This window comes from Myxine glutinosa, unplaced genomic scaffold (assembly GCF_964187855.1).
Source record: "Myxine glutinosa unplaced genomic scaffold, kmMyxGlut1.1 SCAFFOLD_2321, whole genome shotgun sequence".
In the NCBI taxonomy this organism is placed as follows: Eukaryota; Metazoa; Chordata; class Myxini; order Myxiniformes; family Myxinidae; genus Myxine; species Myxine glutinosa.
This window is the reverse complement of record NW_027618416.1, coordinates 49454-73931: the sequence shown is the minus strand read 5'-3', so window position 1 is coordinate 73931 and position 24478 is coordinate 49454. Positions and strand designations below refer to the sequence as shown.

The 24478-nt window shown below is 50.7% G+C and overlaps 1 protein-coding gene across 1 annotated transcript in view; it reads right to left on the bottom strand.

Annotated features, from left to right (window-relative positions):
• Positions 1-8649: 8649 nt before the first annotated feature.
• Positions 8650-24478, bottom strand: part of LOC144889293 (DNA topoisomerase 2-binding protein 1-like) — a 40069-nt gene continuing 24240 nt past the window's right edge. The window contains exons 7-10 of the mRNA XM_078769380.1: positions 19449-19642; positions 18501-18680; positions 14978-15144; positions 8650-8835 (exon numbers count right to left, since the gene is read on the bottom strand). Of these exons, the coding sequence (XP_078625506.1) occupies positions 8650-8835; positions 14978-15144; positions 18501-18680; positions 19449-19642 (727 nt within the window). The remainder of the gene's footprint in view (positions 8836-14977; positions 15145-18500; positions 18681-19448; positions 19643-24478) is intronic.

The following is a 24478-nucleotide window of genomic DNA, read 5'->3' as shown; positions in this document are numbered from 1 at the left end:
GAGTCATCATCATCACCACAGGTAAGTGGCTGCGTATGGTGCGACAGGTTCATCAATCCTAACTATCTCCTAAGTGACTTTAACAACTTTACACTACCCGGGGTCTTTCTCCGGCCAAACCATTGGCCCTCTTACACTATGGGTTCTAAAAACCAATTCCCATTGGCCAAACTGTGGTGCTCTTCAATTTGGGGTCTCACTCCCCCGATTCATCTCCCGGTGCCCTCGTACAATTTCTGGGCTGCGACGTGTACCTCTCCCAGTGGGTCTACCCACCTGCACACCTCCACCACTGCAGTTGCCTCCGAGCTTACCTGCTCCTTACCCTAACCTAACTACCAGGGGAAGGCCCTCTGGCACTCTCCCCACTCGGTGCCCTCTCTGGCACTGGGCTACCCGGGTCCATCCTCCGGATCCTCGGGCCCCATCCACAACTCTACCGGCTCCCAGAGCCCACCTGCGGCCTCACCTGGCCGACATCCTCACAGTGGTGGAGTGCCCAACCAACTACACACACTAACAGGCTACACGCCCAGCCATTTCCACAACACTAATGCACCCATCCACAACACCATTCTGCAACCGCACCACAGATGCCAATATCCAACCACAATTTACCTGTACCCTCTACCTAACACTTACACTACCCGCCCTGGGTACTCGTGAAAGGGGTCCACTCTTCCCCCATCCACACCTTCGCACCATGCACACCACTCCGTACCACTTACTCCAACTCTCTCCACACACCTGTATTTGCACACCTGTGCTCTCACACCTGGTGCCACCTGCACCCTTCTCTCCCCAAGCGCATTCGCGCTGATCCACACACTCACTACTCATACACTGCTCCACACACCTGTCCAGTTGCACACCTGTGCAATCACACCTGTTCCATCCTCACACACACACGGCATCATCTCATCTAACTACTCCCTTCTGAAACTTGCGCTTCCCAGTCGTCCCTTTAAACTATTGCGCTCCCTCGTCATTATCATCCATACTAATCTACCTGCGTCCCCACTACAGGTATCAGTCACTAACTAATCTTAACGTCACCTAATGTCATCTTCTAGGGCCCTATCAATATAACCTAACCCACCCGGGCTAGTTTTCACTGCCATACACCCCATAAACTATTGCGCATTTGCCCCCACATGGGAAGGATGGTGGATTTGCCATCCCACCACATCGGGGGTCTCTCACTACCAATTTTACACATCAAATTTCAACAAATCAAAAATTTGCCAATCATCTGCCAATCACTGTACCATTACCAATCATCACTCTGCCAATCCTTTGCCAATCATCAAATTTCGCCTTTTTCTAATTTTGGGTCCAAAACACTAACCTCATCACCCAGTCGACTCACTAATACCTCTCGGTGCGCCAATCCCTGTCCAAAGCCCGGCTTCGTAAAGCCAAGCAATGGATGCTGGTTGTTTTGTGCCAGCGGCTGGATGCATCCGGCATTCGGGGCAGGGACGGGGGCTTACCCGGGCCGAGATCCCACGCACCATCTCGGCACGGAGCCATCCAATGTCCCGATCTCGACCTGCCGGAATTCCTCAACAAAAAGTGGTCGCCATGACGACTCTTTCTATCGGGCCGCCCGCTCCGCCTAGTGGAGCACAGACGCGGCCGTTCAAAGCGAGGCCCAGCACGCACCGAGGGCCTGATTCGGCTATAAGTCGTTCTAAACTCTACCCCGTCTAACGTCGATGCTTCACCTGGACGCTTACACCCCGCAGCCCGTTCCTTGCTCACACATCCAGCCGTGCCCATGCTCCTCGTACCTTTCCTTACACACCCAGGTGCACTCATTCCACTCACAGCCTTGGTCACACACCTGACCACCGAACACTTTGGCACACATTGGTCGCTCGCACACCTCACCAATACACCTCTTCGCGCCCCCTCCTCGGTCACCTCCTCGGTGACAATCACAGGCGTGCCCTCATTCGCACACCCAACCACGTGCCTCACCACCAACTCCAGCGTGCATTCCCACTCACGCTCTACCATTCCAGGTGTGCATCCTTCCATCCCAGGTGTACATTCTCGCTCACCTGTCACAACTAACTCACGCTCCATGTCACTCTCACTACTTTCACCTCCATTCCTGACAGCGCACTCACCCTTACTCTTGACAGCGCACTCTTTCCCCATGCACCTGTCCGTCACACACCTTTCTCGCGCACACTCTCCCGTTACACCCTCTGTAACACTCACCACAGGTGGACACTCTTCCTTACTTCTGACAGCGCACTCTTTCCTCATGCACCTGTCCGTCACACACCTTTCTCGCGCACACTCTCCCGTTACACCCTCTGTAACACTCACCACAGGTGTGCATTCTTCCTTACTTCTGACAGCGCACTCTTTCCTCATGCACCTGTCCGTTACACACCTTTCTCGCGCACACTCTCCCGTCACACCCTCTGTAACACTCACCACAGGTGTGCATTCTTCCTTGCCTTTGACAGCGCACTCTTTCCCCATGCACCTGTCCGTCACACACCTTCCTCGCGCACACTCTCCCGTCACACCCTCTGTAACACTCACCACAGCACGCTTCCATGTGCTCCCTCGCACACGCGCTACGACCGACTCATTCTCGCCAGCACACTCACTCCTTGGCACGCACTTTTTCCTCACACACCCCAGAGTCGGACTTTCTCGCACACCTCCTCTTTCGCACACCAGACCTGTCGCACACTTCACCAACGGCCTCTCACGAACACCCGGGTCCATCTCGACCCCCAAGCTCCTTAAATCCCCTGGCGCATCATACGCACGACCATATTGGTCACCACTTACACCGGGTCCTCTTCCTCTTCGCTTCTCCTCCATCACCTGCGAATCCCTCATCCGGTTAATGAGCACGTCATCACGATCCAAACACAGACTTTGGACCAATTCTTTTATCTCCTCTTTTATTTCTTTCTTATCCCCTCTCCGTCGCTTCTTAATTTCGCTCATCCCTTCTTCCACTTCTTCTAATTTGTGCTTCACCTCTTTTATTCCCCGGTACGTCTCCTCAAGCTCGTCCTCCAAGGCTACCTTGACCGTTTCCATGTGCGTCCTCACCTGCCGGTCCTTCGTCTCCATTACCTCTACCACCTCGTCCAACCTCGTTGTCAGTCCCTCACGTACCATCTGACATTCCCTCTTCGTCGCCACCAAGTCATCTTTTAGTTCTCTCTGTGTCGCTTTTAAACCTCCTAATACCGCAGTGTTCCTTTGAACCTGCTCCACTAACTCCGTCTGTCCCACCGTCAGCTGCTCCACCTCTTGCGTCAGGTCCTCTATGCCCCCTTGTAACTTTACAGTCGCCTTTCTCACCTCCTTTTCCATGTGCTCCTCACAGTGCCTCACCTCCTCGCGCACTCCTCCGACCTCCTCACTCACTCCTCTTCTGATCTCCTCTCCCATCACTTGCATCTCCTGCCCAGATGCCACCCTCATCTGCTCCATTTCCTCCCTGTGAGCATCCAGTTTGGTTTCTACCCCCATTCTGACCCCCTCTATCTGCTGCTCCATTTGTTTAACTTCCCTTTCCGCTTGGTCCCTCATGTCCCTCAATTTGCCTTCCATACTGTTTTCTAACCCCTCTAACCCTTTTTGCATCCCTTCCATTTGATTCTCTTGAGCGGCCATTCTGTTTTCTACCCCCGTTAACCCATGTTTCACTCCCTCTATCTGATTCTCTTGAGCGGCCATTCTGTTTTCTACCCCCGTTAACCCATTCTTTACTTCTTTTATCCCGTTGTCTAACTCCTCAAAATTATTGTCTAACTTCCCAATTTTCTTGTCTAACTCCTCAAAATTATTGTCTAACTTCTCACTGGTACCCCTCATTTGGCCCTCCAATCGCTCACCCTGAGCATCCATCCGGTTCCCCATTACCCCCATTTGGTTTTCCAATCGCTCACTATTCTTTTCCATAAGGGCCGTCATTTGTATAAAAAAAAGTTCCAATCTTCCCAGCGGCGCTACTTCGGTCGCGGGCACGGTGACCAGCGAGGCGCCATTTTGCGCGCCCGCTTCTTCGTGCGTGACGGCGCTATTTTGCGAACCTGCCGCCCTCACTGCTTCGCTCTCCTCCTGTCCCTCATTTTGGTCCTGGATCGACCCTACCTCACTCTCCTTTACCGGACCCCAGCTGTCTTGATCCGCCATAGCGCGACTTTCAAAATTCGGTTTTTATTTTTTATTTTCGTAAAACAAATTGAAATTTCGCTGTTATAATTTCGCGCGGGAAACGCGCTCCGAATCGATTTTCCCTCCCAAAATTTGGGCCTAATTAATTTAGTCCCGGGTTCGAATTCCACTCCTCGACACCAATTGTTACAGATACGACTTTGATGGTATGGTGGGCCGAGCGGGATGGCCGCCGTATCCGTACAAGTTACCCCGATTGCACCCGGGGTTGACTAGTCGCGCTATGCTAGACCAATGAAGGAAAAAGAAGACACACGGCTGGAATTAATACGACACGACACCAGGGATACGGTTCTCAAAGGTTGTTATTACAATAATGCGGAAGGTTTAGATTACAGGGACAAGAGGGAAACATAGGAAGGTGGGCACTTAAACACACTTATATTATCCCCGGACAGACGACAGGTAAACGCGGGACAAGGCTCACTCACACGGGGTTTGATGGCCAGGAAAGCGGGTAGCGATCGCTCCAGGTGCACCTGTGCTCAGGGCAGGATCACGTACGGTCCAGTTCAAGAGATGCGGTGGAGGTATTGCAGCGCTCGAGGGGTGGCGACTTCTCTCTCCAGGCTGGGGGCGCATCTCACGTCACATCCGGCGCGTGGCCGCGTATATCCGGCGGGGAGTGACACGCCCTCGGCTCGTTAGCTCCGCCCAGATGGAATCGGTCCGCCCTTCTTATTGGGTGCGGGGGGGGGTTTACCAGGCTCCGCCCTTGACGAGGAGCTGACAGCCAGCCCCTTCGTGGTAACCCCGTGGGGCGCGTGGATAATGGCGGCTAACCGAGCCGGAGGGAGGACGCACACTCCCCGCGCGCGCCGTTGTTGTAGTTGTTGTTGTTTGGGGAAGAAGATGGGAGGAGGTATGGGAAGGTCCTAAACTCACTACTGGTGCCATATAATCACATTCTGGTGCAACGAAGAGTCATAATTAATGGAAACGAGGCCTTAACTGACATAGAATAAGAATAACTAGGAAGATGTCCGAAAGTTGTCTACCTGTGGTGCGGTGGACCTGGGCACGACATTTAATGGGGGAATAAGGGGAAGGTCGGCTCTACTGATTGTTATTTACATGCAATGGGACTAGGGAATGGGGGATCGGGGAAAGTTGGGGAGTATTGGAGAAAATAGGGGAATATTTACAAGCGGATATGGAGGCCAAATTCCATATTCGCAACAATATTTTGCATGAAATTTGTTATAACTTGGGAAATGCATCATTCTTTTGGGCTGAAATTTGGACAGGATATTCAGAATATCACTTCCTTTAAAATGATGAAGGCTTTTGTTTATAGGAGTAGCCATTGTGGATTTATTGAAGGACAACCAAGTTTTATCTGGTAATTGGCATAATTAGCTAATTAGTGAACATTTGACATAATTTCACAAAATCCTCATCAGGTAGTAGAGTAACACATGTATAATACATGTACCAAGTTTTGTGTGAAAAGAATGATAGGTGACATAGAAGATAGAAGTAGAAATGTGTTCTTTGTTTTTCCTTGTTTTTTATTGACGGTCTAATTTATGCAAATTATATGCATGTAATATGACAAAGAAGCGTTGAAACTGGTCTGAGTTAAAGCCAAGATTATATCTTTCAAGAAAAACTGAAAATTAGATATTAACTTGACTTTGTTTTTGTGTAAAGGCCTCTCAAAGGTACCTATGTAGTTTTCTCAATTTTTCACCAGTACTACACCCTTAACACCGCTTATTTTTTCCGTTAAGGATATATACCCTCTGTAAAAACGTTACTGTTTAATGCCAAGGCGTCTGACGTGCAGCTTCAATGGGAATGGACTTGATAAAATTGGTGCTTAGATAGGTTACGGACGTCCCATTCTGTGTCCCCCTTGTCTGAACAGAGCGAGTTAGGATCAGAAACGATGAGGTACCAAGTTGTCGTGACGGGTGCCAGTCTGCATCGAATGCTCGAGTCTGCATCGAACCCCTAGATTTTTTATGCCTTAAAATAACTTTGGTACATTACAGGTGATGAATATTGTGGTCACGTGTTATTGCAAGTGTGTGTGTATGTAGTTTCAGATAACGGGGGGATAAGGGGGGGAGGGGGGGAAGGGTGTCAGACCCCTGCAGACCCTGTGAGACACTGATTTTTTTCATGCCGTGAACAAACTTTGGTACATCACGGGTGATGAAGGTTGTGGTCAAATTTCATCTAAATTGTGTGTGTAGTTTCGGAGAAGAAAGCAAATATCTATTTTGGGGGATAACCTGCACCCAACCCCTTCCCCCCCCCCCCCCACCCCCGCCCCCCTCACAGACCCTTTTAATGAGCGCATATTTTGATGCGGTCAATACACGTTCGTTCGGCATCAGATATAAAGCTTGTGGCCAAATTTCATCTAAATCGTGTGTTTGGTTCAAGCGATAATGACTGAAGTATTTACAGACTCACTCACTCACCAATGACTTATAGACTGGGTCAATTTTCTGAAAATATGCTTAAAGTGCTGTAGGCAAATCGTGTTAATTTAGGGCGCACAATGTTTTTATGGGTATTGAGGGGTGCTGAACTCAAATCTGCTGTATGCCCAGCTCAAAAATGGCCGATAATGCCTCAAAGGTGAGAAATCCAAGATCGCCGCCACCGCCGGGCTGAAATGTATTTATGTACAATGTACATATCTTTTTGACTAAACAAGGTAGAAACTTGAATGAAATGTGCCTTTGTAGGTTTTCATATCTGGGGAATCCAATGCCATATTCAGTTTTGAAATAAAATGTGAATAAACTGCTTGAAACTCATATTTATTTCTAAAATAGTCGTTTGTAACGTTGAATAATTCATCGACCAGATAAGATCCACAAGCCCCATCTGAGAACAGTCATAGCTTCTCAGACAACAGCAATGCTGAGACTGACAATGGACGATGAAGACGATGAGTACACACACAATGAGTGCACGAAAAGTAGGATGGAGAAAGACGACTCTGATGAAGGCAGCATAGTTGTATCGTTGAAACAGCATGGCGTGTTTCAAGATGGCGGTGACACATTGAAGAACATAATCAACAAGGATGTGGTCACGCCTGTGATTCAAGAATCTCTGCTTAGTGCAGAACACCTTGGACAGGTGCAAATGAAAGTCTTCGTGGACAAACGTCTGTGTGAGCCTCCAGATAGTGACCAGCACCTGGATCTGAAATCACCCATTCAAAAGAATAAGGCCAAGACATTTGCCTCTTTGTACAAAGTCATGCAACTTTCCAAGGGCAAGCAAAACACTATCAAAGTGGACAGGGACATTCTATAAAGGCTCATAACCGCTTATAGAACAGGGTGCGAGGTAAACCTAGAAAACATCCTCCAGCATGAACTCATGACCGTCCCACTATCTTTGGCCACAACTAGTAGTTGTCTACATTCGACCAACAAGTCTGTGTTAGCAAACAGACTGACACAACAAGTCCAATCCCCTGCAAATGTTACACTCGATGAACCCAGCTGCCTGCTCATTGATGGCTAAGCACTAGTGATCGCACTTGGAAAGCCGACTGACATTAGAACGTTTGGTGACTGCCGACACCTTTGCTAACACTGTGTTCAAGGTGGGAACAAAATACCAGAGTATCGACGTAATCTTCGACAGGTATCAAGACGAATCAATCAAAGCAGGCACAATGATCAAACGCAACCAGCGCCTCCGACCGGTACGTCGTAACACAGAAAACGAGTCATCAGTTCCTCTCCCATCAGACTGCTCTAGCTTTATGGCACTCAAGGAAAATAAAGCAGATCTCGCTCTACTACTTTCAAACCATCTGATTGAACACAGGCCGACAGATGAACCAGTGGTTGTTGTAGCAGGAGGTTTCGCTGAAGCGACCACTGTCAAGTCATCTGATCCAGATCTCGCAGTCTCCTCTCTGAGGGCTGACCACGAAGAAGCTGATACCCGGCTGATTTTGCACTGCATCCATGCTCAGATGGAAACGATAGTTGTGTCAGTGCGTGATACAGATGTGCTTCTTCTACTTCTAGCACACTATGACAGAATGGGCTGGACACGTCTCCACATGAAAGCTGGGACGTCGAAGGCTCCAAAGTATTTCCCAGTACATGAAATTCGCATGTTGCTATCTGCTGATCAAGTGGACACACTACTTGCCTTCCATGCCATCACCGGCTGTGATAGTGTGTCTCAGTTCAGTGGCCACGGTAAGGAAACAGCCTGACAGGTGTTCCAGCAACATCACACTGATCTGATTGGCCTTGGCAAGGGCCCTCTCACCGAAAACATAGCTACATCAACAGAGAAATTCATCTGTAAGATGTATGGCGTGCCCGAGGTCGACACATGCAACAAAGCACGAGTCAAGTTGTTTTGTATCGGTCGTGCACAAGAGACTCTGCCACCAACCTCGGATGCAGCAAAGTTTCACATCATGCGTTCACACTATCAAGCAAGTGTCTGGAACCAAGCACACTCGCCATATCCTGATCTTCCTCCAGTGACCGAAATGGGATGGATGCACCTGGATGGACAGTTAGTGCCATGGCTGCTCTCACTGCCACCTATGCCGAAAGCTTGCAGGGAGATCACCTCATGTGGTTGCACAAATGGGTGCCTCAGCCAACGCTGCAGCTGCAGGAAAATTCGCATGGAATGCATCGAGGCATGCAACTGCAGGAAACTTGGCCACAACTGCCGGAACACTCATGACGACCGGGAATAAGTTCATGTGGGCACATCTACCTGTACACACAATGAAGGACTGTATATAACGCTATGTCAGCAGATATGATCAACTCATGCAATTCATGCACAATTAAGTAAAAATTCTTGCCATTGCTGTCATGTTACAAATAAATAAATTGCTTGTCAAATGTTGGTTTACGTCGAAGCGCGTCAGTGTTATTTGAGGTACCTTACTTTGCTTCGCCAAAATGGGAATTGCATCCCTAATATGTTTCCTGCCAACACTTAAATCATATGTAGTGTGTCTCTGGGCTTAAATGGGCGGTCTATGTTCCTGGTGGGGAGAGGGATGGGGCTTGTGGATCTTATCTGATCGACGAATTATTCAACGTTAAAAACGACTATTTTAGAAATAAATATGAGTTTCAAGCAGTTTATTCACATTTTATTTCAAAACTGAATATGGCATTGGATTCCCCATATATGAAAACCTACAAAGGCACATTTCATTCAAGTTTCTACCTTGTTTAGTCAAAAAGATATGTACATAAATACATTTCAGCCCGGTGGTGGCGGCCATCTTGGATTTCTCAATTTTGAGGCATTATCGGCCATTTTCGAGCTGGGCATACAGCAGATTTGAGTTCAGCACCCCTCAATACCCATAAAAACCTTGTGTACCCTAAATTAACACGATTTGCCTTCGGGGTTAAGATTTTTTGAAAATTGACCCAGTCTATTACCTACAGACACTGCTCGATCACACAAGCTCACCGGCCTAAAATCCAGGTGAGCTAAAAATGCATTGGCCAATTTTTTATTTTTTTCTCCACAACATTCTACTGGCATATGATGCGCATGTGATGCTTACAACACAATCATTGCCTCATTGGCTACTAAAAAAGAAAAGAAAACCATGTAGCGGTTACCGCTGGGTATACACAATCGCCTTGCACCTACCGAGAACGCGGCCAGGGAGCGATCACCAGGCCGGGCTCGTCCAGGCCGCCCGGACAGGCCCAGACGCGCCTCTCCCGGGCATGCCCGGACTCGCGGTTCCCAGGCTCGCCCGAGCCGCCCGGGCACGCCCGGTCCCGTCTTTCCCGGGCATGCCCAGACTCGCCGTTCCAGGGCTCGCCCAGGACACCCGGGCATGTCCAGACTCGCCTTTCCAGGACTCGCCCAGGACGCCCGGGCACGCACAGCCTCGCCTTTCCAGGGCTCGCCCAGGACGCCCGGGCATGTCCAGACTCGCCTTTCCAGGGCTCGCCCAGGACGCCCGGGCACGCCCGCTCTCGCCTTTCCCGGGCAAACGCTCCGGCATGATGTGTATATATATTGCTGCCCGATAAACAGGCTTTTCAGAGTACCCGAGTTTGATACGTGCAATAAAGAAACTCGGACGAATTTCCATCTTTGGTCGCGTCAATCCTTTCGACTCGCGTTGGAGCACAGCTCCTTCATTGGTGACCCACGACATGGACACGGCAGTTGCCATTAAACTGCATACCTTCTGGGAGGCTCACGCGGCGGTTTGGTTCACCCAGGCGGACTCCCAGTTTGCCCTGCGAGGCATCACCGCCGACGACACCCGCTTCCACCATGTGGTAGCGGCGCTCGGCTCCGCCACCGCGGCCCGTGCCCTGAGCCTCCTCCAGTGCCCGCCAGCCGCTGACAAGTATGGCGCGATCAAGACGCTCATCCTCGACGCATTCGACCTCCCGCCGGCGGAACGCGCACGACGCCTGCTCGACCTGCCCGAGCTCGGCGACACGCGCCCGTCCGAGCGAATGGATTACATGCTCTCGCTGCTCGGGACGCACTCGTCGGATTTTCTTTTCAGAGAGCTGTTCCTCCGCCAGCTGCCCAGCCAGGTCCGCTTCGCCTTGGCAGGCACGCAGATCGCGGATCCCCGCGCCCTCGCCAGGGAAGCCGACAAGATCTCCTCGGCAGGCCAGCACATCGGGGCGGCTACCTGGAGCCCGCTGCTGTCCGAGGCGGCGCCCATGGCGCCCTGCGCGGTTGGAGGCCGAACTGCCGGTGAAACTGGCGGCCGCCACGCCGCGCCGACCGCTTCCAACACGACGGCCGGGGCCTCCACCTGACCAGGAGTGGTGTTATTACCACGCCAGGTTCGGACGGAAGGCTCGGAAATGCCGACCCCCGTGCACTTTCGGCAAGTCGGGAAACGGGCGAGCCGGCGTTCATTACCAGCCATGAGCGCCGGCCACTCGGGCAACTTGCTTTTTATTAAGGACAAAGCGTCCGGGCGGCGTTTCCTGTGTGACACCGGCGCCCAACTGAGCGTCATACCCGCCTCCGAGCAGGACAAGCAGACCGCCGTTTGCGGCCCCTCCTTGGTCGCTGCCAATGGATCGGCCATACGCACCTTCGGCCCGCGCAACGTCACCCTCTGCTTCGGCAGCCAGCGCTTTAATTGGACCTTTGTGACCGCAAGCGTGCCCATGGCTTTGCTGGGCGCCGACTTCCTCTACGCGCACGGGCTGCTGGTCGACGTCAAACGGCGTCGCCTTGTCAACGCCGAGACCTTCAGCTCCCTGGCATGTACGATGAGCAGCTCCGCGCCGACCGAACTAGCATGTGCCCTCCCGGCGGCGAACGAGTTCGCGCGCCTGCTCGCGGAATTCCCGGCCCTCACGCGGCCGACGTTTTCGGCCGTCGCAGTGAGACATGGTATCGAGCACCACATACCAACTACGGGCCAGCCGGTCTACGCCAGAGCCCGCCGCCTCGACCCGGCCAAGCTCGCCATGGCCAAAGCCGAGTTCGACGCCTTGGAGCACCTCGGCATCGTGCGGCGCTCCGATAGCGCGTGGGCCTCACCACTGCACATCGTGCCAAAGCCGGGGGGCGGATGGCGCCCGTGTGGCGACTACCGCCGCCTCAACGACGCTACCACCCCCGACAGGTATCCGATCCCGCACATCCAAGACTTTTCCGCCCGTTTGGCGGGACAGGTCATTTTTTCAAAAATTGACCTGATACGGGGATACCACCAGGTACCTGTCAGGCCGGCCGACGTCCCAAAAACCGCCGTCATCACGCCGTTCGGCCTGTTCGAATTTTTGAGGATGCCGTTTGGCCTCAAGAACGCGGCCCAGGCGTTCCAACGCTTGATGGACGGCGTGCTGCGCGACCTGCCATTTCTCTTCGTCTACCTGGACGACATCCTCGTCGCCAGCACGTCCCGGGCCGAGCACCTCCTCTACCTCCGAACACTGTTCGGACGCCTCAGCGAGCACGGCTTAATCGTCAACCCGGCCAAATGCCACTTCGGCACGACGGCCGTTGACTTTTTGGGCCACCGCATCACCAAGACCGGGGCCGTGCCGCTGCCGACCAAGGTCGAGGCCATCACCAAGTTCCCGAGTCCCCGCTCCATCAAGGCCCTGCAAGAGTTCCTCGGCATGGTGAATTTTTATCACCGTTTCGTGCCCCGCGCTGCTCAGCTCATGCGGCCCCTTTACGAAGCCCTCCGGGGCAAGCCGGCCAAGCATGACATCGTCTGGTCTGCGGCCATGGACGCGGCATTCACGAGCGCGAAGCGGGCCCTCGCCGACGCTACGCTGCTGGCTCACCCGGTGCTCGACGCTCCCATCACCCTCACTACGGACGCCTCCGACTACGCGGTGGGCGCCGTACATGAACAATGGGTGAACGGGGTTTGGCAGCCACTCGCTTTTTTTAGCCGGCAACTCCGGCCGAACGAGTTAAAATACAGCACGTTTGACCGCGAGCTCCTCGGTCTATTCCTGGCCGTTCGCCATTTCCGGCACCTCCTGGAGGGCCGCCCGTTCACGGCTTTCGTCGACCACAAGCCGTTGGTTTACGCAATGGCCAAAGTCACGGAGCCGTGGTCGGCCCGCCAGCAGCGCCACCTCTCCGCCGTGTCGGAATTTACCACGGACATCCGGCACGTCGCCGGCAAAGACAACACCGTGGCCGACTGTCTCTCTCGGGCCAGCGCGAACGCGGTCCACCTCGGCGTGGACTTCGCGCTCAAGGCGGCCGACCAGACCACCGACACCACGGTGTAAGCCCTCCGGGCGGCGGACACGGGCCTCCGCCTGGCCGACGTCCCCTTCGCGGACACTGTCCTGCTCTGCGACGTCTCCCAAGGCCAGCCTCGCCCCATCGTGCCCGTTACCTGGCAGCGCCGCATTTTCGCCTCCATCCACGGCCTTTCCCACCCGGGCCGGAAGGCTTCCCAAAAGCTGGTGTCGGCGCGTTTCATCTGGCACGGCCTTCGACGGGACGTCCGCGATTGGGCCAATGCCTGCACGGCCTGCCAGCGGGCCAAGGTCCACCGCCACACCCAGGCCCCGCTGGCACCTTTCACCGTGCTCGAACGGCGTTTCGACCATGTCAACGTGGACCTGGTGGGCCCCCTTCCCCCATCGCGGGGTTTCACACACCTGCTCACCATGGTGGACAGGACCACCAGGTGGCCGGAGGCCGTTCCCCTCGTTTCCACCACCACCGCCGACGTGGCACAGGCTCTCATCGCCAGCTGGGTCGCCCGTTTCGGCGCACCGGCGGACAACTCTTCGGACCACGGTCCGCAGTTCACCTCCGAGCTGTGGGGCGCGGTCGCCCGCAACCTGGGAGTCCAGCTCCACCGTACCACGGCCTACCACCCCCAAGCCAATGGGTTGTGCGAGCGTTTTCACCGCTCCATGAAGGCCGCGCTCATGGCCTGCCTCCAGGACGACGGTTGGGCCGACCGGCTGCCGTGGGTCCTTTTGGGCCTCCGCACGGCCCCCAAGGAGGACCTCCAGGCGTCCACCGCCGAGCTAGTCTACGGCCAGCCGCTCCGCGTCCCGGGCGAGTTCGTGCCCGACGCTACCAGTCCCTGGTCCGCAGCTCGCCAGCGCTCGGACCTCCAGGAGGCCGCCCGACGGTTTGCCCCCGTGCCAACGTCCCGCCACGGTGGCCCCCAGTCCTACGTCCCCCCAGCGCTTCCCACAGCGGAGTACGTTTTTGTGCATCATGACGCACACCGGGGGCCACTCCGGCCGCCGTACGACGGGCCCTTCCGGGTCCTGCGACGGGACGACAAGTCGTTCGTCATCGACATCGGCGGCAGGTCGGACCGGATTTCGGTGGACCGCCTCAAGCCGGCGCACGTGGACCAGCCACCACGGTTGGCCCTTCCTCCGTGGTGAGGCCGCCCCCCGTCCACAGTTCCCCCCGCTCGACCACCCGCCACCACACCGGACCCCCCCCCCCCCCCCCCCACGACCCTCCAGGGGTCGCTTCGGCCGGGTCATCAGGACCCCCCTTAAATTGACCCTGCCGGTGCAAGTCGATTCTGGAGGGGCGTGTGTAGCGGTTACCGCTGGGTATACACAATCGCCTTGCACCTACCGAGAACGCGGCCAGGGAGCGATCACCAGGCCGGGCTCGTCCAGGCCCAGACGCGCCTCTCCCGGGCATGCCCGGACTCGCCGTTCCCAGGCTCGCCCGAGCCGCCCGGGCACGCCCGGTCTCGTCTTTCCCGGGCATGCCCAGACTCGCCGTTCCAGGGCTCGCCCAGGACACCCGGGCATGCCCGCTCTCGCCTTTCCAGGGCTCGCCTAGGACGCCCGGGCATGCCCGCTCTCGCCTTTCCAGGGCTCGCCCAGGACGCCCGGGCACGCCCAGCCTCGCCTTTCCAGGGCTCGCCCAGGACACCCGGGCATGCCCGCTCTCGCCTTTCCAGGGCTCGCCTAGGACGCCCGGGCATGCCCGCTCTCGCCTTTCCAGGGCTCGCCCAGGACGCCCGGGCACGCCCAGCCTCGCCTTTCCAGGGCTCGCCTAGGACGCCCGGGCACGCCCGCTCTCGCCTTTCCCGGGGAAACGCTCCGGCATGATGTGTATATATATTGCTGCCCGATAAACAGGCTTTTCAGAGTACCCGAGTTTGATACGTGCAATAAAGCAACTCGGACGAATTTCCGTCTTTGGTCGCGTCAATCCTTTCGACTCGCGTTGGAGCACAGCTCCTTCAACCACATCATTTTGTCGTTGGCTCACTTCAACACTTCACACACGAAAGCTGCAGTAGGAAAAAAATATACAATCTAACCTTGCAACCATCGAGCAAGCTCTCATGGACGTAGCCACGACCAAGGTCCAGCTGATCCAGCTCAATGAGGGGTGAGACACTGTTCCCTGCTGTTATGTTGCCTGCTGTTTGATTTGCATGTTCAAGAGTCATATTGGCAATGTTGCTCACATTGGAGATGATGGACGCTGCAACAATAACAAAATAACAAAGAAACCAAATAAATGCACCGATAAATTTACAAGATTTCAAAAGCGTTGTGAAGAAAAGTCCACAGAAAATGTGGATTAAGAGCAGCATTATTTATTGCCTGTTCAACCACCATAAACTGAAAAGGTAAAACAAACAGGCAAAAAATGCATTGCTGTGCCTGCACACCATCCAGTTGAAAGTTTTACACAAACAATAAATATATTTTCCATTTAATTCTTTACAAGAATAAGGAACTTTAAACACATTAAATAAGGAACTTTAAGCCTGGTGTTGGCTTAGCGGTTAGGGTGCCGGCTTGGGATCCTCGGATCCTGGGTTCGAATCCCGGTCGATCGCTGAATTAACGCCAGGGGGGTTGACTCAGCCTGTCATCCTTCCGAGGTCGGCAAATTGAGTACCAGCTTGCTGGGATGAATGATCCCGGTGTGTACCCCGGCTTAGAATAGGTACACCGTATCCCTGCGCATCGTAAGAGGTGACCAAGGGTTGGCGTCAGGAAGGGCATCCGGCCATAAAAACATTGCCTCAAACAGGGAACCATGATTGTCATGGGGCCCGCAAGGCTAACCCCCGCTCTAGCGGGGAAAATGGCCTTAAAACGATCATTCATTCATTCATTCAAACACATTGAAAGACTGTGCAGACTTCTAGAGTGTTTACCATAAAACGTGTGCATTAAATAGCATACGTACATGTGCTTGAAATCTATGTTACGTCATGGAGCTATGGTGCATGTGTACCTCATCCACTCCTCCAAGAGGATTTAACCTAGGAAGCTGAAACTTTCAGAGATGAATGGGGGCACCCTGAAGTTGTGCCTGTTTAAGTTTCGTTGCACCATTCTACAAGAATCATTGGGCGCTCATTTCAAAAATGCAGATATAACCCGAACAGCTTGGCGAATGCCCTGGACAAATGAACAGAGACGACGAGGTTGCTGCTTGTGCAATGTCACAAAAACGACTGGGCCTTGTGAGGTCTCCTATGCAGAAGTAAGACCTTTTGCGAGGGCAGAGGTGGTTGCCATTTCTACCCGCCAGGTTAGCGATGCTGCCCGGTTAGCAGTGCATTCATTTTGGCGATGACGCTGTTCCACATTTCTTATAATACCGCGGTGCATGAATGAAGCCATATCACTCTTTCCTGTGAATGCTCATAACATCTATGTTAGTACACATTCCCCTACAAGGAACTTCTACGTAGTAGGAGGTCATTAGGCCAATCAAAGCCTGTGCTATTATTGCCAACTTATGGTTGATTGTCCAAGCTCTATTCTTTTAAAGGCTGAGCATCAGGCAAGGGAGCAGCACGTACCAATTTTAAAGTCTTTGGTATGACTTGGTCAGGGCTCGAACCATCAAGCGGCCATACTCAAAGCGGATGCTCTAACCTTTAAACCATATAGTCTGGATCTTTGATCCCAATGATTGGTAAATCAGACACAAAGCTGTATTGCCATCTCTTCTTTGTGCCATGGCTAGGCATCTTCTTCTTCTTCGGATCTCCCACTGTAGGGAGTGGCTATTTCTAGTAATTGCAACTATCATTGCTCCTCAAATGTTACAACTCATTAAAGTTAGATTTTAAAGCTATCACGGATTGTATGGATAGATTCGAAACCATTCACTCCAATGTAATACCATAGGTAATCACGAAGCGACTTGGGAGCTCCTTTCAGTTATCGTTCTTTCTTTGCTGTGCTAAATCTTTCTTTGAGAAATATAGTGGAGTTCTCGTTAATGAACATGGCACAAGGGATGTCAACACGCTGGTGTGAGAGCAGCCACCCAGGAAAGATGCCGATCATGGTGACCAGATTCACTCACTGTCACGCAGTCACTGTCACTTCTGTGCACAGCCCTGGCTTTGGGTAATCAAACTCATCTCCCAGCATCATTCAGCTTGAGTAAGCCTTCCAACCCAGCCAATTAGAAGTGCCAACCTGGCCAAACACGAGTGTGGTTCGCCCCTCCCTACACGTTTCTACACCCTAGATACTTCCAGGCAGACCATTACGTCATGTTTTCCTCACATCTCGCTAGAGACAGAGATCTAGTACAGTCCTGGGTAAATGAGCACCGCCAACGTGCCATGCAATTGAGATTTGTAATCGAAAGCCAGGTGAATACTCCACAACAAATATTTGCACAGCTGCATCAGGACAATAAATTATGCCTCAAGCATTTGGACCTTATTCGTTTTCTACACGAGAATCTGCAGGCACCACAGCCACTAGAAACCAATTATTGGGTGTTCCCACATTTTAAATTTAATAATTTTTTTCAGTCTTCGCATGGTAAGATTCAGATATAAAAGACAATTACAGACATGACACAAATATGCTATAATTCAGCAAATTGGTGAAACTAATTCTAAAATCAGGAGACGACGATGGTTCACGAGCGAGCGGTATTCAATGACAAAGGACGGACTATCAAGTCGATCGTCACGATCATCGACGATTGATGCATCAAATCGGGACCATAATCAGTTATGAGGTTAGTTAGCGACACAATACCGAAAATTCGGTTCGATTCCGACAACTTTGAAAATTTGACCTTTGTGACCTTCAAAGGTCAAAGGTCGAAGATTCTGAAATTTGTGGGAAAACTTGTATTTCATGATGTATGCGATAATATAAGATCATGTACGACATTTCACCCTATCAGGAAGCGAACAATGTAATAAAACCATCAAAAATAGACTTTTCTAGATTTTGTGACCTTGCGACGACCTTGAGGCAAAAATGAAAGATCGAGCTCCGTGGGGCTAGACACATGACATTGGCCTAACTAAATACCGAACCCCCTGTCAGATTCCACCAACTCCCTCGGAGAAGATGTAGCTTGAACTCAATTACCCCCTAAAAAGACATCTTTTTCGGGCGTAACTCCGCCCACAATGGGCGCAATACGCCCACTCTAGGCAGGACACAACTAGATCATGATATCAACCTCCCACCCAAGGTTCATCAAGATCGGATATCATCGGGTAGTTATGCTGCAGACAGACAGACACACAGACGCACACCCATGACGAATATAGTGGTCACTTGATAACTCGTGAACCAATATACAGTATCTACCTACTATGCATAAAATAAATAAACAACATCACACACAATTTCTCAAAATAAAATCAATAACCCTGCGCCATTATCCTCCGCTTAGCCTTGAGGGACATAACACTCAATGCTTAACGTCCAGTAATTCTTAGATTTTCCCCAACGATTTAACCAGGAGGGGTTACGAAAAAAACATGTATGTATAACAATTCAAACAACAAAATAAAAGAATCAACCTTTGAGAAACTAAGTGCTACAAGATAATACCACTTATGATGTTATTTCCCTGTGGTGTGGATGTGCTGGGCCCTGATGAAAGTCCTGGCTGTTCAGCTTCAATACGATAAAGAGTTTCATCTTGACAGGCCCCACGTTCAACACTGTCATGAAGCCATCGTATGGTTACACAGGCTACGTTCCACTTGTTTGCAAACTCGTACTTGGCACCTGCAAATGCCAAAACAGATTATGAGCATCGTACTTCAAAACACGGTGTTGAAAAACAAGAAGCTCAACTCTTCAAAAACAACCGATTTTGACATTCACGGTTTATTGAAAAGGTTAGGTGTTGCAATCATGGCTAATGCATATTCAACACTAGAATAGCACTCATTTGAGCGCATACCTCTGCCAGGCTGAACAGTGAACAGTTTACCTTATTGGATCCCACCGATAGGCCGGATCTGAATCAAAATCTAATCGGCTTGTTCTTGTTAATTATCCAACTCATCCGCCTAGTTTTGTCAAAAGTCGTCCAAAACCTTTTGAAATATCATGCTATGTATAGTTTTTCACCAAATTCAAATCGATTCGTCCTTGTCACATACCCAACCTGTCCACAAAATTTCGTCCGAATTCTTCCATAACTTATTGAGATATCATGCTATATATTGGATTATTGGTTTTAGCCCAATCACTCATTGGTGAAGAATCACTTTAAAAATTATCAGATCCATATCTGGATCTTCACCAAAATCTAATCATTTCGTCCTTGTGACATACCCAACCTCTCCACCAAATTTCTTCTGAATCCGCACACAACTTTTTGAGACATCCTGTTCACAAACAAACAAACAAACAGACACAGATAGACAGGGATGAAAACATAACCTTCATCCAGCTTCGGTGGAGGAGGTAAAAAGATGACGTAGCCACATTTCGCCAAACACAAGTTGTGAAGAATTTACCATTTAATCTCAGTGAAACATAACACACCTTTTGCCACATGTGCAATGAGGTGGGTGCACTCGTTCATCCTGAGCTCCCCCGAGTAAATTCCTCCATTATCTGTGGCAATCTTGCGTACTTCATTTCGCTCTTCGCTCAAAAGACCCGTAACACAAATCACACAGCCTTTTAGTGGAGGGCATGCATATTGTCCCAATGAGTCATTGGTGCTACACACCACCCTGCACCATCATAAGAAAGCGAGGAGAGAGAGAGAAAGCGAGGAGAGAGAGAGAAAGCGAGGAGAGAGAGAGAAAGCGAGGAGAGAGAGAGAGAAAGCGAGGAGAGAGAGAGAGAAAGCGAGGAGAGAGAGAGAAAGCGAGGAGAGAGAGAGAAAGCGAGGAGAGAGAGAGAGAAAGCGAGGAGAGAGAGAGAAAGCGAGGAGAGAGAGAGAAAGCGAGGAGAGAGAGAGAGAAAGCGAGGAGAGAGAGAGAGAGAAAGTGAGGAGAGAGAGAGAAAGCGAGGAGAGAGAGAGAAAGCGAGGAGAGAGAGAGAGAGAGAAAGCGAGGAGAGAGAGAGAGAAAGCGAGGAGAGAGAGAGAGAAAGCGAGGAGAGAGAGAGAAAGCGAGGAGAGAGAGAGAAAGCGAGGAGAGAGAGAGAATGCGAGGAGAGAGAGAGAAAGCGAGGAGAGAGAGAAAGCGAGGAGAGAGAGAGAAAGCGAGGAGAGAGAGAGAAAGCGAGGAGAGAGAGAAAGTGAGGAGAGAGAGAGAAAGCGAGGAGAGAGAGAGAAAGCGAGGAGAGAGAGAGAGAGAAAGCGAGGAGAGAGAGAGAGAGAAAGCGAGGAGAGAGAGAGAAAGCGAGGAGAGAGAGAGAGAGAAAGCGAGGAGAGAGAGAGAGAGAAAGCGAGGAGAGAGAGAGAAAGCGAGGAGAGAGAGAGAAAGCGAGGAGAGAGAGAGAAAGCGAGGGGAGAGAGAGAGAGAGAAAGCGAGGAGAGAGAGAGAGAGAAAGCGAGGAGAGAGAGAGAGAGAAAGCGAGGAGAGAGAGAGAGAAAGCGAGGAGAGAGAGAGAAAGCGAGGAGAGAGAGAGAGAGAGAGAAAGCGAGGAGAGAGAGAGAGAGAAAGCGAGGAGAGAGAGAGAAAGCGAGGAGAGAGAGAGAAAGCGAGGAGAGAGAGAGAGAGAAAGAAAGTGAGGAGAGAGAGAGAAAGCGAGGAGAGAGAAAGCGAGGAGAGAGAGAGAAAGCGAGGAGAGAGAGAGAAAGCGAGGAGAGAGAGAGAAAGCGAGGAGAGAGAGAGAGAAAGCGAGGAGAGAGAGAGAGAAAGCGAGGAGAGAGAGAGAAAGCGAGGAGAGAGAGAGAAAGCGAGGAGAGAGAGAGAGAGAAAGCGAGGAGAGAGAGAGAAAGCGAGGAGAGAGAGAAAGCGAGGAGAGAGAGAGAAAGCGAGGAGAGAGAGAGAAAGCGATGAGAGAGAGAGAAAGCGAGGAGAGAGAGAGAAAGCGAGGAGAGAGAGAGAAAGCGAGGAGAGAGAGAGAGAAAGCGAGGAGAGAGAGAGAAAGCGAGGAGAGAGAGAGAAAGCGAGGAGAGAGAGAGAAAGTGAGGAGAGAGTGAGAAAGCGAGGAGAGAGAGAGAGAGAGAAAGCGAGGAGAGAGAGAGAGAGAGAAAGCGAGGAGAGAGAGAGAAAGCGAGGAGAGAGAGAGAGAGAAAGCGAGGAGAGAGAGAGAGAGAGAGAAAGCGAGGAGAGAGAGAGAGAGAGAAAGCGAGGAGAGAGAGAGAGAAAGCGAGGAGAGAGAGAGAGAGAGAAAGCGAGGAGAGAGAGAGAAAGCGAGGAGAGAGAGAGAAAGCGAGGAGAGAGAGAGAGAGAAAGCGAGGAGAGAGAGAGAAAGCGAGGAGAGAGAGAGAAAGCGAGGAGAGAGAGAGAAAGCGAGGAGAGAGAGAGAAAGCGAGGAGAGAGAGAGAAAGCGAGGAGAGAGAGAGAGAAAGCGAGGAGAGAGAGAGAAAGCGAGGAGAGAGAGAAAGCGAGGAGAGAGAGAGAAAGCGAGGAGAGAGAGAGAAAGCGAGGAGAGAGAGAGAAAGTGAGGAGAGAGAGAGAAAGCGAGGAGAGAGAGAGAAAGCGAGGAGAGAGAGAAAGCGAGGAGAGAGAGAGAAAGCGAGGAGAGAGAGAGAAAGCGAGGAGAGAGTGAGAAAGCGAGGAGAGAGAGAGAAAGCGAGGAGAGAGAGAGAAAGCGAGGAGAGAGAGAGAAAGCGAGGAGAGAGAGAGAAAGCGAGGAGAGAGAGAGAGAGAGAAAGCGAGGAGAGAGAGAGAGAGAAAGCGAGGAGAGAGAGAGAAAGCGAGGAGAGAGAGAGAAAGCGAGGAGAGAGAGACAAAGCGAGGAGAGAGAGAAAGCGATAGAGAGAGAGAAAGCGAAAGAGAGAGAAAGCGAGGAGAGAGAGAAAGAGAAAGAGAGAGAAAGTGAGGAGAAAGAGAAAGAGAAAGAGAAAGAGAAAGAGAAAGAGAAAGAGAGAGAGAGAGAGAGAGAGAAGACAAAACTTTAGTATAAAACATCCTGCAGTAAGTGCAGCACATGATGATGATGGGATCAGGAACAATGCAGCAAACATGACATGTTGTGATAAATATCATGTTAGTGAATCAGCCAATCAGCAATACAAACTTTTGAAAGGCATAACCTTGAGAAAAAGGTCAATTTTACAATCAACAGAAACTTAATGCATGGTTTAAATGAGTTCAAATCTTCTTTTCCTTTTAGGATTTAATACAGAGTTGGGGCATTCTCACGCAATTTTCTGGCAGTAATCAGGGCATCTAAACCTTTACAAACATGTGCATTGCCCGTGTCTAAATCAGAAGAGATCTACAATTTGGTCAGGGTATCAAGCATTCCCTTTTCAAAGTTAATGGAGGATCTATAACAACGAGAATTAAATGTAAGTAGGCAGAGCAGCCAGCTTAACATCCCCTTCAAAGGATAGCATACACATTGATGCAACAGCATGCTTGCAAAAACACCAAGATGATTGTACAGTCGGACCCCGCTATTCGCAGATTCCGCGTATTTGCAGGTGATAAAATGAGACCCGCTTGTCTATTCGCGGAAAAGTGTCCCGCGAATTTGCGTTTTTTTTTCCTATTCGTGGCCATGTTCCACAAATTCGCGGTTTTTCAGGGGTGCAAAAAAAATAATTCACAAGCCATCAGCTTGACATACGCAAATCCCGAGCAAAACATATGCAAATATAAAACCCATCTTTCACCAGCCATGCATAAAGCAGCTGGGCATATGCAAAAAAAAAAATCTACGAGCTGCGAGCATGACCTGTCCTGCGTTTGCTGCCATGTGTTTCGCATTTTCACAGCTTTCGCGGGATATCCCGTCATTCACACTTTGAATAGCTTCATGTGATATTCCGCCATTCACAGGTAAACAATGTTTCGTGGATATCCCGTCATTAACACTGCGAACAGCTTCACGTGACATTCCACCATTCACAGGTAAACATTGCTTCGCGGAATATCCCACCAGCTGCATAACACGTCATCCCTGCGAGTTACTGTACATAATGATAACATCCACAGTATCTATTATTGCAATTAGCTGTCTCCCTTTTCCCCATTGAAACAATGGCACGATATGCATTAGCGGATTTTCATCGACATTCGTGGATTATTGCCGACATTCGCGGCTTTTGTCTCGACATTTCCGGGACGTTCATCGACCTTCGCAGATTATCAACATTCTCGGGATTTGCGTCACCATTCGCGGTTTGGTCCTCTCTATTCACGGATTTCATGACTCGGGAACCTATCCCCCCTTTTTCCATTGAAACAATGCCCGGCTATTCGCGGGTTTCGCTATTCGCGGATTTTCCAGGAACGTATCCCCCTCGAATAGCGGGGTCTGACTGTTTAGTCAGACCCAAATTGAAGCAGGATCACAAATCTCAAAAGTATCTATCTCTGCGTCATCATGTCAGCCCATTTTGCAGCAAAATGGGTGACAGCAAATTGGTTAACAATGATGGAGATGGAATCCAATCTTACCAGTCTTCATGAAAAGTTGAAATACATTGTTATGGGGATGGGGGAGGGTGCGGAGAGAAACCGGTAAAAGGCAAGGTTCGGTGAGGACCTGGGCATTTCAAAGACACCAACAAGCCCTGTACACTTTTAAAGTATAACAACACAGTTTGGCCAGTGCACTGTGAGCCATGGTGGCATGGTCAGTTGTGGAGCATTGCAGCCAATGGAATTATGGATCTCACCTGGATCTCAATTGGCTTGTTCTTGGCGCCGAACAAATTCATCCACCTAGTTTTGTCATAGGTCGTCCATGACTTTTTGAAATACTGTATTGTGCTATACTGTATATCGTTTTTTGCCATATCACTCAATGGTGAAGATTCACCTCAAAAATGTTAAAATCCCTGTATCTGGATCCGGATTCGAATCTTCACCAACATTGAATCATTCCTTCCTTGTCACACACCCAACCGGCCCACCAGGTTTTGGCCGAATCCGTCCATAACTTTTTGAAATATCGTACTATATATATATACAGTGCATTCAGAAAGTATTCAGACCCCTTCACTTTTTCACATTTTGTTATGCTGCAGCCTTATGCTGAAATCGTTTAAAGTCATTTTTTCCCTCATCAATCTACACTCAATACCCCATAATGACAAAGAGAAAACAGGATTTTAGAAAGTTTTGCAAATTTATTAAAAAGAAAAAACTGAAATATCACATTGACATAAGTATTCAGACCCTTTGCAATGACACTTGAAATTTAGCTCAGGTGCCTCCCATTTCTCTTGATCATCTTTGAGATGTTTCTACACCTTGATTGGAGTCCACCTGTGGTAAATTCAAATGATTGGACATGATTTGGAAAGGCACACACCTGTCTAAATAAGGTCTCACAGCTGACAATGCATATCAGAGCAAAAACCAAGCCATGAGGTCGAAGGAACTGCCTGCAGAGCTCAGAGACAGGATTGTGTCGAGGCACAGATCTGGGGAAGCCTACAAAAAAATTTCTGCTGCATTGAAGGTTCCTAAGAGCACAGTGGCCTCCATAATTCTTAA